Here is a 14602-nt window from a genome sequence, read left to right as displayed (position 1 = left end):
AAGACCCCCCGCCAAAATCGCAGTGTTTTCTTTACAATCCGAATCTTGTCATCTTATTCGTCAGTGCACCACCCTCACCTCTCACCCTTAATGCATTCCCTCATCTTTTTAATGCGTTAGCATTAGAGTGCTCGCTACGAAAGATTCGCGGCATGGTTTGTCTGTAGCCATGGAAGTGGAGAGAGGCGAAGCGAGGGGAGAGGAGAAGACTGCGCGTGGAGAGCTCGACGCGACGCGCCGGCAATGCAGATGTGTTGGTCGACAGGTTAAAACGTGTCTGCGTGGGCGCGCCATGATTTATGAATGCTGTGCGGAGGAGCAGCGGCGAAATAAGGCAGAGGCTGCGCGACGGCGCCGCCAGGCTGATTCAGAGGAAACCCAACGGGTTCCTTTGCCTGCGGATGCTACTACAAGGCGACGAAAGCGAACTACAGAGAATAACGAAGAGCGTCAACAACGATTAGTCAAGTGGGGGGCCAAGCGTAAGAGACACGAAAGGAATCCCGTGTTACGGGATGCCGCAGCACAAACATGATCTTCTTGGACCAAAGGGCCAAAAGGACAATGTGTTAGTGTTGTGTGGGTCGTTGAAGGGTTGTGTACCGTTTTGAAGGGGAGTTCCAAAAGGCTTTTCAACTCTGATCCACCAATGGATCCACCAGGTTTTTTTTTATATCTTGTTTTTCTTTAACCTATCTCCTCCTTCTTTCACCTCTTATTAGTTTATCCTTTATTTCCTAATTACTTTCTTTTCTTTATTTATAGCGGAATAGCAACCCGAGATACCGTTTGGCTGACCTCTCCTCCTTTTTTTCTTTGTTATAATAAAAATATCCGCCACCCACCCCGAAAGAAACGGCCTGAGGGCACCGTGCCTGAAAATTGTCATTATCTTGACCTTCTCTTCTCCTTCGAGAGAAGAACCCGACTTCTATTTGTCGAGTGGGAAATTAACGAGTGAGATTCAGGCTCGAATCTCACATAATTTGAAGGCATAATTCATAGGGATATCAATGAGATTCGAGTCATTCGAGCTTGTTCGTTCGTGAATGTTCTGCGATCTTCCTGACAATTGCTCAACCCCAAGCGTACCTTAATCTGAACCCATTTGCAGACGCCACATTCCCAAGCAGCAAAATGCACTGAAAGTCGAGTGCAATAGGGGTGGACGGGTAGACGAAAGGCCTTGAACAGATTCATGAAACTACAGAACATTGATAAGACACATACCGTCCACCCCTAATGCACTCGACTTCCAGTACGTTGTGCTGCTTGGGTTATCTCAGGCGCACACGTTGTCTACGAGAGGCCAAAGATAAACGTTTGTCACCGTTGAACCCTGGGATAGATTTCGACATCCGGAGGTAAGAACGTTATGATTGCGTGTCTCTGCAAGGCCTTACGCCTACCCGTTCACCCCTATTGCACTCTACATTGTGCACGCTGCTCGCACGCTGATTGTGTGGCTGAAGTATCGGACAGGATAATCAGTGATGCAATCAAAATAACAAGAGAATGAGATGTCTGGGCTGGCCCACTTTCAGAAGTTCTCTTCAAAGCTTAAAGCTCAGCTACGCCGATTTTCGAGTGTTACAGAATGGAATGGTACTCACACGATGTGTTCATAAGGGAACACTGATTATGTATGCAAAATAGTTATCCCAAACTCCTCGCGGTTTTCCGAAAAAGTGAATTTTTAGTTTCACTGACATCCCGTCTTGTGGCCCGCAAACCCTGTGTCGACGACACATTCGTGGTCTGCCCGCGCTCCGCCTTGGCATGACTTTTGGCTTGGTTTCTTCCGCCAAGCCGGCCAGTTTCTTCTGCCGAGCATGGCTGCGCAGATTCACATTGGGGAAGTGATAAACAGTTCGCTATTAGGGAGACAGTATATTTCTGGACTTCACTAAACCCACGAGGAACGTGAGTTTTGCTTCCTGCGACTGCAAAGCATTTTCTAGGCCAGTGCCCAGTCTTTCCTGGTGTGATTCGTGTTCTGTGCTGCGTGCCGAGAATGCGTGAGCGTTTTGCTCCCGTCTGCAAGAACACTTCAGCATGCAATTCCAATGTTTCAAACCACAATTTTCCGAAAGGCGAAAGAGAAATCTGTTGACTGCAACAATCGGTTACAACTCCGACTGGGTGCCACCTTCGAAAGCAGCGATTTGATCTGTTCATCTGGCTCATACGAATGTTACGGAAGCAATTCGTAACTTGTTTCACAAGAAGCCGAAGATGTCTCGTCCGGGATGCTGTGCCAACCTTATCTGCAGCAGGAGATTGCAGGGGCAGGACTAGGCAGCAGATAAAGGTAAGACGCGTAATGTTAGACAAGTCAGTCATGCGGTGCAAATTGCATCACGTAGAAGAGAAAAATACGCTGTCAGTTACTGCTTCATCCTTTAGAGATTACGCCCCAGTGGGTGTATTCTCAGTACAGATTTGGAATTGCCTTATTTGTTAAATGATTTCGCAGGCATTCTGGCACCACCGAAAAGCTTGCACTCCACGTCTCAACTATCACCGTCTGGGTTTCAAGCTGAAGGCTGTCAACAGTGCCAACCAGACGCCCCTTCAAAGTTCATATGTTTTTGTTGACGGAACAGTGACACCTGGTACTGAGACATTTCATTTTCTGATTAATCAAGTGCATTTCATCACTTGTGCTCGACTTCTTGTGTTCGTATACCCTTGCTGTTGCTCGCCAACTTAGAGCAACCATGCCTGAGGTGCCAGCGCTTTCAGAGTACATTTAAGCACTATCATCGTATCATATGCACGGCAGCACATCTTGTGTATTTTGAGTAAGGTATAAATTCAATGTTGGCTCAGCTGTTGTATTTTGGTCACAAATAAGGTGTTCTTCCAGAGCGCTCAAGGGCAGTTCAAGCAGTTTCATGTGTGCAACAGCACATACTTTTTCTCAGTTTTGAGTAAGGTAAATCGAAATCTCCCAGTTGATGTCTTTTGGTCATAAATTATGTTTTTCGAGACATTCAAACAGCATCATGTGTGCAACAGTACATACTTTTTCTCAGGTGAAGTAAGGTAAATCTGTCTGCCGTGGTGTTCTGGCAGTGCAGCAGAAGCTTTTGTTGCATTCAAGTGGTATCATGTATACAAAAACTTGTTTTATGCCTTTCTGTAGCTGCTGTACTAATATTGTGAGTACAGAGACATTCCTGCAGAACATATCGGAGCATCTTGTGTGCTATTGTTTGTATCATCTGCAGCAGTATATTGATAATGTTAATTATTCAATGACTTCAGCTAACATATACATTCTTACTTCCAGGTAAACCTGTCACGCAGATGCCCTACCCCTTGGTATGCATAGTTCAAGATTGTACCGAAACAATCCACCTGGAGCATTATTCTTGAATTGGCAGTGGCATTACTATCACAACACACCACCTACTGCATGTCTATGGTGCGTGTACAATGCATCAAACCTATTCTCAGGTACAGGCCAGGTGGTACGCAATTACAACATGAAACAACTGACACAGAGACCGTAAAGTCATGCCTTTTCCTCCGCGCCTCGGGTTTCATGTTATTATCCTCACATGCAGCTCAATTCGCCTGTGCTGTGCAGCATGAGCAAAAGCATATATTGTTTGTGGTCACATGACACGGAACGTAAATACAAAGCGCATTCTTTTCACTTGCACTGGACTGCACTACCTTGAACTCCACGCAAGACGGGTTTTCCGGAGCTGCACTTTCCAGCTGAAAGGAACTTTATTAGTAATGTCTTTCTTTTCAACAGGAAAGTGCAGCACGCAAATAACCCAGTTCAGATCTGGTGCAAGCGGTGGAAGCGAAAAGAATGGACCTACAGTGAAACCTTCCTATGTTGGACACCCGCGGTGCAGCCGAAGCGTCTCCTACTTATAGAGGTGTCCGAGTTACAGAATATGACAGCAACAAAAAATGGAAGAGATCACAGCTGTGAGAAATGCCCCCCTTCTTCAATTTAAGGCCCTTAGTGGTACCTGGTGGTGGTGCCTGGTAGTGATACCTCTACCCACTCTTCACTGATAATTATTACTGATTTTAGTATATTCAATTCCGTTTAGATTCTACTCAATGGCATTACCTCTGGAGCTTTTCGAGCAGCAAGGACTTGTCTCTGAAGCGTCAGCCCACTTCTCATAGCTTTGGTGCAGTGCTCGTTCAAAGGCTCTAGACAAACTGAAGACAAGTGCTCACATAAAGAATTACAATGTAGACTGACAGCACTTGTTTTTGGGCTCTAAAAACTAAAGCAACAAAATGCTGAGACCAGTATAGGGGAAAAAAGGGGCAAAAGTCAAGGCCACTGGCTCATTTTGGGTCTTTTTGGTGCAAAGATGGGCCGATATTGAGGTAATTTGGCCAGGGTTTTGTCCGACTTTGCAGGGAAAACCCTATCCTACTTCCAAGATAGGGAGGTGTCTGACTTTGGAGGTTTTACTGTACTATACAGCATTCTACATCATGTAATCTAACAGTTGTTCACGTTTGGATACTTTAACCATGGAATTTACCCTCCATGCACCATACCATTTCCAAACACGAACAACTGCTAGAGAGCAGCATGTACTGTTTCCGTATTGCACTTATGGCTCGCGTCCTGTGATCGGAAACAGTGGTTCCTTTTTTCTGCTACAACCAGTAAACTACAGTAAAGATTTAGAAATACTGTGTCATACCATAAAGCACTATGGGAGATGGCAGTTTGAAAAAATGGAGAAGACTGTCATTAGAATGGGGGACATGTTCTACGGTGAAATTTTTTACAGTGTGTGCTGTACCACGTAATGCACTGCAGGCCTACCACAGTATGGTAACGCTCTGAATACTGATTTGCTCAAAAAAGCAATGTGTGCATTTCTTGTACTAACTTCCCCTTATGCAAGGTTGTAGAAAAATGTTTTGAGCTAATGGGGAGGGAGAGGACATCATTCTGGAGTCTCGTTGACCTACAATGTGTCGTGTGTGAAGGTCATTTTGAAGAGTGTATGTGGTACAAGACCGTGTTCCCACATTCTTGGCAGTGTTGACTAATAACCATAATAAAGTAGAGGGTACATTTGTTGCTTCATATATTTGTGTCATGGCAAAGTATGTAGAGATACATCTGTCTCAACATGCAGGTGACAAAAATGCTTTTATGCCTAAACTATGACAAATAGTTGTCTGTTCAGCACCACTAATCATGTGCCGGCCTCCATGACATGTCTGTGACATTCCAAAGTGATTAACATGTCCCATAGATGTGTGCAATGCTGAAGATGACTGTGTACCTTCTATGGATTCTTGATTCAAGAAAAGTACTGTGTGATTTGCTAACAGCACCTGGCTGTACCTTCACAATGGACCATTTCCATATTCGCGTCGCCCCTAGCGGCGGAAAGCCAAAGTACCCGTGTTTTCCATTCAAAAATGGCGACGTTCATGCCGTGTGGTGAAGGAGAACAAGCAGGCACGCGGGCAGACCGAAAGCGCATGCGCGATGTTCGAAAGTTGGCGGAGGAGAGTCTCCTCCTTTCCTGTTTTTCTCCGGGCATTCCACGTGCGTTTGTTGCGATTTTCCTCGTGCGTCGTTGGGAGTTCTGAAGAAAAGCTTCCTTTTTTACAGTTTTTATCGCGTGTGGCAATCTACGTTCGTTTCGTCGGATGTCTGCAAGCTGCGGCGAGTTTAGGGATATTTTAAAGTCCAAAGGATGGTCGAAAGACTTGCGTGGTGTTGCTATATTTGATGCTGCAATGGTTTCGGAATACTTCGAAACGGCCCAGATTTTTGATAGACAGCTGGCACGGGGCTGGAACTTTAAAGAGGAAAAATACGTGAGGCAAGTGGAATACCTGAAAGCTGCAGAAGCTACATGTTTCCTGAGAAGCAGCTGTGTTCCGTCAATGAAAAGCGGAATATACAGGCAGCTCGTGATGTTGGACACGGCCAACAAGGAGATTCTGCACGCATATTGTGAATGCACAGCAGGGTGAGTTGTGTAAACTAAGTCTGTCAGCATATCATTGTAAGCATTCACCTTTGCTACTGTTTTCAGTTGCACCATCCCTGGTGGAAAAATCTGCAATCCCAGGTGGTTTATGAAACCATTTCCAGTTTAAGCCACTTAGGTACAAAGTGGTTCAAAGTGGTATCAACTGGAAATGGCTTCATAAACCACATGGGATCGCAGACCTTTTCCAACTGAGAAACATTGTCTAAACCACAGGTCCTGTCACCATGTGAATCGAAGTGCCATAAAAACTCAACGTGCAAATTAGAGTGATTGCCCACCTCTTCAAACTAGGTTGATTTAGGCCAGAAAAATAGATGTATGAGGTAGGAAACACTTAAAACGAGACATGAACGTAGCCGGAAAACCTGTCCCAGGTGAAAAATGTCTGCAATCCCAAGTGGTTTATGAACGGATATCTACTTGAAACCACTTACATACAAAGTGATTTCAAGTGGCAACCCTTTCATAAACCACTTGAGATTGCACACATTTTTAACTGGGGTAGCTACATCAAAAAAGGAAAGGATAAAATGAATAATGGGACGCACCTAATAGAATATCAAGTCGTGTTATTTCATTCAGACATCTCGTCACAAATACTTGTCTTTAATATGTATGTTCAGCAACAACATGGCCACTAAGTAAGACTACTCACTGTTAACCCTTTCTATTTAAAGCCTGAGTGAAACCTGTCAGCATGTTGCTGCACTTTTACATGCCATGGTGGACTTGTCAAAGCCATCCTGTACTGACACTCCCTGCAAATGGGTGGTGCCATACCAAGGTAAGTTATAAGCTTTAGTACAGTCAACAGAGCTGTCCCACACAACCACTGCCAGTGAAGTTGCAGAAGCAATGATGTTTCCGAAAGGATAGTAAAATGGGTCATTGACATGACTGTTCAATTTACAGGACGTCAGAGGGCTCCAGCCAAACCCCTCAGTGAGATTCACTTCTGGAAGGTGCAGAACGGAAGAAATGTCCCTTCATCGCCCAAGAAACGAAAGACTACAGCAATGTACAATGGCCCACCAACAACTGAGGAAGTCGAGAATTTTCGGACAGCACTGCAGGAGGCAGACCCAGACTTAGTATGGCTACGGTACACCAGTGACGACGAGGAGGGTCATAAACAAACAAGTGCTGAACCTGCTAGTACTTGCAAAGGCTTACGGGACTCAGACTTTCTCAAGCAGTGCAGTGACTACATGTCCTCATTAAAGCCCCTTAGTCCTGAGGCCAGAGAGGAGATAAGACTGCGTACAATTGGCCAGGCCGAGAACAAGGAGTGGTTTAAGGCAAGAGCTGGGCGCCTCACAGCTTCCAGGTTCAAGGCAATAGTCCATTGCCGAAAACCTGATGGTTACGTGCGAAGCACCTTGTATGGTGTGGAGGCAAGGCACATGAAAGGGAATGACCCAAGAATTTACGGCCATGTCATGGAGCGTATTGCTCTGTCACAGTATGTTGAACTGATGGCCCTGTATGACAGAGACATCAAAGTTGCGAGCACTGGCCTGCACGTCCATACAACGTACCCCTTCATCGCAGGGTCTCCTGATGGAATTGTGGTAGATGGGGATGAGACTGGAATTATTGAAATAAAGTGTCCTGCATCAAAAAAGGGAATGACCGCAAAGGAAGCTTGCACAGACAAGAAATTTTGCTGCACAATTGAAGGTGCTGAAGTGACTTTGAAGAAAACGCATGAGTACTACTACCAAGTACAGGGACTGCTTGCTGTAACAGGTGCAGCGTGGTGCGATTTTGTGGTGTTCACGAACAATGGTGATCCTGCGCGCAGTGTAGCTATTGAAAGGATTTATTTCAATGCTACATTTTGGAACGAGTATGTGCTCCCAGGACTTCTGTACTTCTACAAGACTGCCGTGGTGCCAGAGATTCTCACTCGAAGAGTTCGCAGTGGTAGCCCACTCTACGACTGTAGCCCAGGCTACATACCCTATTTACAGTATAGGGCAGTATAGGCATTGCGGTCATGATTGCGCCGACCTATGCATATAATGCACGAATTATGCATTTCACCACTATGTACAGTGTATTCTAAGAACAATCTTTTTGTTTGTATGTTCTGTGTTAGCAACTTACGTTAGTATGTTTTAGTAGTTAGTATGTTTGTGTTGGCTCTGAAGCAACTGCAGCTATGAGCAGTGTACAGATGGAGAGAGGACAGCAGGAAGAAGAGAGGGACAGGGGGGTTAGTATGCATCCTGGGATGACTTCATGGGGGAACTATGCCGACATTCGTCTGGAAAGTCTTTGGTAAACCCACGGAAAACCTTAGACAGCACAGCCGGTAGTAGGATTCGAACCCCCCCCCCCCCCAATCTCCCAGTCTTCAGCATCACCTTGGCTACCACCAACAAGCGGTTAAATCGTTTGGTCATGCCGCTAGTCACACGAATATTGCATATAATATTAAATGTTCATTAGTGTGGCACTAATTTCGTTAGTTGTGCAGACACTTTTTTTGTAAGACACGGAGAGAAATTTGACCATCACACTGTAGTCCTCAAGTCACTGCAAACAGAGACAAATACAGTGCAATGAAGGTGTGGCCCATGGTTTAATAAACATTTCACATCAGTGGTGCAAAACCATAGAAAATGTCTGAGTTGTAGTAAAAGCACGAAGAATAATCACAAGATCAAGGTTATTGCAGATGAAAATCATAATGTATGTGCGCAAAATCTACAGGGTTGTCAAAGATTAAATACTATACATGAGTGCAAATTCATACAAGTGCGAATTCAGCCATGGATATCGGAAATAGAGCATGCTACATTCCGCATCTTACATTCGCATAAAATGTGATAAGTGCACTATTTTTTTTTCACACAAGATTGTCAGATTTCACTGTTTTTACTTCCCTGGTTTATAAAAAACGTAAAACCCGAACTCAGGAATGTTATAGAGGCGGTAACAAAACTAAAGTACACCACCTGATGCATAACATAGTTCACAAATGCCCACACGTGGACCGTATAATCACAGTGGGTGCCTGAAGTTGCTGAGGTAACCACATGTTTCTACGACAGAGTCTGCCACATCAGCCATATTTACTTTGTATCCATTGTCCAATATATGAAACTCCTTAATACGGCGAATTACCCGCTCAATGTTCACCCTCGCACTTGCTATTTTTCTAGTATTTTCGATATTCTTTTTGGACATCTGGCACATGTTAGCACCCTTAAAAGGAGGAATGTGGACTGTAACACCTGCTGGAATAATATCGTCTATTTTAAACCCTTTATCGACCATGACTGCGTCACCCGGTACGAGCTGCTCCAATATTCCGCTCTCGGCCAACATCTGTCTATCACTTGCTGCTCCACCCCAAGATGCTGAAATATGGGTTACATAACAGTCTGGCGTGGCACATACCAAAACTTTGAGAGTGTTGCCATGTTTATAGCTTGAAAATGTCTGTCTCTGTGCATCATGTGATGACGGCCTCTGCATGCGAATCTCAGTTGCGTCAATAACAACACGGGTGTTTGGAAAGTGTATGAAATGATGAGGCATTTGCCTTTGGATCTGCCGGAGGGTAGGAAATTTAGTTATGTCCTTGAGGACACTATGCAGAAAAACAATCCATTTTGAAAAAATACGGCTGCATGACGAAATGGAAATTCCAAAATTCCTAGACATTTCTTTCACTGGCATTCCAGTGCGTAGTCGTACAAGAACCATAAAAAATGACTCTTCATGCGACATGGCCGAGAAACGGCCCTTGCATGTTTTGTTCATCTGACTTTCAATATGTCGCATTAAACAGTCAAAGACTGCGCGGGAGGGCAGCCCAGTGTAATGCTGAAAATCATGTCCGCCTACAGTATCCAGGCGCAACAAACAACTCCTCAGTCTGACGCACTCAGATTTCCAGTATTCGATCTGCTTCCTGAGCTCCACCTCTAGTTCTTTCGCTGCAGACGGCTTCTCCTTGGGGTTTGACAGTTGGTCATCAGTGCTATGACTGGATACCCCTGCAAGAAGCAGGAAATTTAGCTGCACAGCATGTTTATACAAGGCGCAATACGTCGTCTTTTAATGCTTCGAAATGAGCACTCACAGAACGAAATACTCACTTAACCTGGATGTATCAAGTGCGAAGACAAGACAAGGACGTGGCAGGAGGATACACGTACGGCAGTCACTACCAACATTTTATCTGGAAATGAAACCAGCTCACTAATACAAAAAATCCCCCCACAGTCCCCCAAGGTGCGCCTGCAGAACCGGTCCCACAGAGGTTATCACCTGACGACATCCTTCAGTAGTTCCAACTCTTTTGTACGAGGAAGATCGAATTACATTTTTGTTGTTGTTCAAGAACAACTGGAATTGAACAAATGTTTGTCTATTTATCAGACAAGATGATATGCAGCTGCCAATTCGCAAAAGATTTCAGGCGGAATGCTTGCTTGAAACAGCCAATCCTGTGCTAACTGTAACTGTAAAGTTAAGTGTCAGTATAAATGTAACTAACTATGTTGCTTAGGTGACAAAAAGATGGCAACGTAAGTTGCAATCTATGCTCAGTCAATGGACCAAAAATTAGGTTCACTGAACGGGGTCGTACTAAGTCAGATCATGACTCTGCTACAGTCCACACCCCTCCTTTTAATGGCTGTAGCATGTCCCAGATGCCCAAAAAACATCATGGATCCTAGGTGACTCAGTGAGGTCACCAACGGTGAGCCTTTCACCACCACCACAACTATCTTGAACTGGTTCAAGTGCTAACTATTTCTGCTCTGAGGCTGAACCAAAACGCACCTAAAAAAATAATGAGCAGCCTGCAACAGGATAAAATAACTGCTTCAGCGTTCGCTCAATACAGGCAGTGCTACAAAAACATCATCTGTTCCACAGGGGTGTCCTCCCCAAATGACACGATTGTCATCGAGTGGGAAGTATGGTCCCTTAGCGATCGATAAAACACCATACATGCAGACAAGCTCCGATATGGTCTTGTCCTGTCGCCTTCAGTATTTGACAGATGCTCAGGCTTTTCTACTAAGAAGATTGTCCGTCAGTGACCTTGTCTATTCGGTTGGAGTGGAGTTTTCTAAACAGAAAGAGTACTGAGTGACCATGGTATTTGCACTGAATGTTAGTAGTGAGTGCCGTGTGACCATCTGCTGTGTCCTTGCCTTGTCTTCACACTTGATCCGTCCAAAATGTCATACCAATGTGCCGAAAAGTTTGAATTACACATATTATGGCTAGAGGTGCACAATGAAAGGTACAAAGTAAAGAACTTTGGCATTTAGTTATGTATCACTTTACCTTGATCACATACATCCTCCTGCGACAATGTCAATGACGCAAAAATGGAACGCTTGGAAAGCACCCCAGATGAGGTATGTGGAGTGGATGTGACCATATCTGGAATATGTGTATAAAGTGAAGAACATGTATTCATCAGAAACATTTATTAGAAGACATGAACGGTGGGGAAAAAATGGGAAATCGATATGTACGGCACACTTTACCTCGATCGCATACGTCTTCCTTCGACAACGCTGAAGACTCAAACATGGAACGCTTGGAAAGCACCCCAGGTGAGGTATGTGGAGTGGATGTGACCATATCTGGAATATGTGTATGCAGTGAACAAGAACATGTATTCATCAGAAACATTTATTAGAAGACATGAACTGTGGGGAAAAAATGGGAAATCGATATGTATGGCACACTTTACCTCGATCGCATACGTCTTCCTTCGACAACGCTGAAGACTCAAAAATGGAACACTTGGAAAGCAGCCCAGATGAGGTATGTGGAGTAGATGTGACCACGCCTGGAATATGTGTATGCAGTGAACAAGAATAGGTTTGCAACAGAAATATTTAACAAGACTACATGAACTGTGGAAAAAAATTGGCATTCAGTATGTACTTCACCTTGATCACATACGTCCTGTTGCGACAACGTAAATGATGAGAGTGTGTCACACTCAGAAAGCAGCCCAAGCGGAGCACGTGGAGTAGACGTGACCATGGCTGGAATATAGGTATGCAGTGAACAGAAATATGTTTGTAATATTTAATACAAAAAACGTACCATTTTGGCGGAGGTTTTCCTTTTGACGTGGTGTTTGCTGTGTTATTGTGAGTCTGTTATAAGGCGCCCCTGCAATAGTTTGCTACTTGTGCACAATGACATACCACGAGTATCTACCACCATCAGCAAGGAAATCCAGATGCTGTGGGTAGTTGTTTCATGTCGACAAAGCTATCAGGTGATCAATACATACTTGCATAAGGATGGTGATAAAAGCCCTGCACCTGGCCTCTGTTCTCTCTACTGTCTCTGACTTCTAGGTTTGTTACTGAAATGCAATGATATTCATGTGAAACACTAACTTTTTTTTTGGGGGGGGGGGGGCTCTCACCATGGCCGAACGGCTGTCTTTCGCGCCCTTCCATGTGCTTTGCAGGGGCGTTTCTCGCCAGAGCTCCTCCCGTGCCTGTTTTTAGAAGCACAAACGACAAAACATTAAACGGCCGTTGTGCAGAACTGAAAACAAGTGTGGTTGACGACTGTAACTCAAAAATGTCTTCCGAAGGCCTCACCGTCATTTTCGGCACGATTTTCCAAGTCGCAGGACGATGTTTGGGGAACTCCGAACACATTTGGCACGTAGTCAGGGTCGGACGGTACAGCCGATGGTTCGCCTGAAGCATGTCGAAGCAGCTTTTAAAGTCAGCACATGGCTCACCTTTACGCATATGCCTACCTTTCTGAAAGTGTTCTCCGCACACGCGAGTGCTTTTTGCCGGTTCCCAGACCGTGCCGTCCTTCTTCGTGCGCCCAATAGCGGCAATCCACAGATCGCGCTTCTTTCGGTGAAGCTTTTCGAGGGGGAAGCGAAAAAATCGTACACCAACACTTATTCCTTTCATGTTTCGGCACCGGATGACACAACACTTCTCAGGCATCGTGTGTCACACGCCAGATATTTCATATGCCATCAAGAACCACGCAAGCGCCGGCAGTAAACAATACCGATGTTTTCCACGCAAAGATGGCGGACGTAAGGCTGAGCATGCGCATTCGCGTTGTCGGAAATGGTCCATTCTACATAAAAATATGTAAAGTTTGCCGAAGGAAACATCATCATCAGGTCCATAGCGGAACACCCTGAGACGAGGGATAGGGAGGGACATACACAATGTCTCAACATAGCGTGTTTATGTCCCTTCTTGTATCTCCTCTTCAGGTCTCGCCATCATGGACACTATCACCAGCTCGCTTGCTGTTGAACCGTTCTTTCAACGATAAGGGTCACTGTCATGGACTGGATGGCAGCCAACATGCTGTCAATAAAAAGAATAATGGAAGGAGCTCAATATGATACTTAGGCTGTGCGTGGTCATTGCTTTCTGACAAATGGTGACTTAGAATTTCAGGACAATGCCTGCAGTGGTAGTATTCTTGTGTTCTCAGCCTTGATGCCCATTGTGTGTCATCGGTCACCTGTAATCTGCTCGTATGCACATAGCTAAAACAAAGTATATTTGTATTTCTTTGAATACAGTTGGTACAGCACATTGTTTTTTACATGTTCTTTGGAAAATATAAATAAAAAATTATCTACTCTGCAAGTCTCCTGTCAGGTCTACAGAGCAGCTTCGAATTTCACTAGAAGCCACGTGTGAAACCTAGACCAAACTAGTGTTGAAGGTCCATATAGGTCATAGATAGATACTATTATTATTATTAGCTCATAGGTCAGGCTTAGGTCCTGGTTGGTAGCAACACATTTGAATCTTATTAAAAATTGGTGCAGGAGGTGACCAACATAACTAAATACACCAACTGACTCTCACAAATTTTGTGGTGTTATACTTTTGAAACAGCATTAATACGCTGCAGTGGTCTTTTCTCCTTTGTTCCTTTTAACCTAGAAATATTAGGTCTTCGGCATCACCAGCCTTAGTTGCTGAGCATGCAGTTATTTACGTTGAGCACTGCAGTTTCATATTTGTTTCTCTGGACAAGCAAGCCCGCTTCCCCATTTTGATAAGAGTCTTTCAGCTTCGACAGGGCATTTGTGGACAAGGAAAACATTTGGACTATTGTGTATTTTGCTATGAAGTGCGCCGTACAAGGCAGAGGACACCATCAACCATTTCCACCAAGGTGATTAAATTTGTGATAAAGTACATATACCTTTTGTCACCGACTAATTTGGTGGCAAAGTTACTTGAGTGGCAGTTGTGCAATTTTAAGCACATGTTTAAAAATAATAGGAAATGGGAAGTGCTGACTGGTTGAACATGTGGAGTACCCAATATAATAATTGGGTGTTTACGTCGTGAGACAACTGAGTGTGGAATACACAGCACAGTGTGATGTTCCTTATTCTGGCAATGTTAGCATGGTTCAAGAAGTGGGAAATGTTGCACTACCCTTAATAACATCTGTTGGGCCCAGCAAACAGGATACACATACCCTGATCTGAAGGCACTATGCCTAACTCAAAAGCAATATGAGATCGACCCGTACGTGTTTATTTGCGAAACTATTATGAATGAAATATGGCCTGTGTGGTATAA

The 14602-nt window shown here is 44.4% G+C and overlaps 2 protein-coding genes and 1 long non-coding RNA gene across 4 annotated transcripts in view; 1 reads left to right on the top strand and 2 right to left on the bottom strand.

The window, feature by feature from the left end:
- The window catches only part of LOC135391795 (uncharacterized), a 43713-nt gene that overhangs the window by 23424 nt on the left and 5687 nt on the right, over positions 1-14602 (bottom strand). The gene's annotated exons all lie outside the window — the stretch shown is intronic.
- LOC135393399 (uncharacterized) lies at positions 2223-3948 on the top strand. Its single transcript, XR_010422614.1, has 3 exons — positions 2223-2311; positions 2477-2615; positions 3296-3948. It is a non-coding gene; the product is annotated as an uncharacterized LOC135393399 (long non-coding RNA).
- LOC135393398 (uncharacterized) lies at positions 8579-13514 on the bottom strand. The gene is made up of 10 exons (XM_064623845.1): positions 12781-13514; positions 12617-12718; positions 12436-12510; positions 12298-12372; positions 12105-12173; positions 11945-12043; positions 11743-11841; positions 11534-11632; positions 11328-11426; positions 8579-10021 (listed from the first exon to the last, which is right to left on the bottom strand). Exons 1-10 carry the CDS (start codon positions 12980-12982, stop codon positions 9021-9023), a joined length of 1920 nt encoding a protein of 639 aa, XP_064479915.1. The 5' UTR covers positions 12983-13514; the 3' UTR covers positions 8579-9020.

The sequence above is a fragment of the Ornithodoros turicata genome, chromosome 4 (genome assembly GCF_037126465.1).
Source record: "Ornithodoros turicata isolate Travis chromosome 4, ASM3712646v1, whole genome shotgun sequence".
Taxonomy (NCBI): Eukaryota; Metazoa; Arthropoda; class Arachnida; order Ixodida; family Argasidae; genus Ornithodoros; species Ornithodoros turicata.
Note: the sequence above shows the minus strand (reverse complement) of the source record. Positions and strands in the feature narration are given on the sequence as shown.

Coding starts and splice junctions, on each gene's coding strand:
- LOC135393398 (XM_064623845.1), bottom strand. CDS start 12,982: ATGCCTGAGAAGTGTTGTGTCATCCGGTGCCGAAACATGAAAGGAATA. Junction 12,511..12,616: donor AAATCGTGCCGAAAATGACG/GTGAGGCCTTCG, acceptor TTCTAAAAACAG/GCACGGGAGGAGCTCTGGCG. Junction 11,427..11,533: donor GGAAGACGTATGCGATCGAG/GTAAAGTGTGCC, acceptor CACATATTCCAG/ATATGGTCACATCCACTCCA.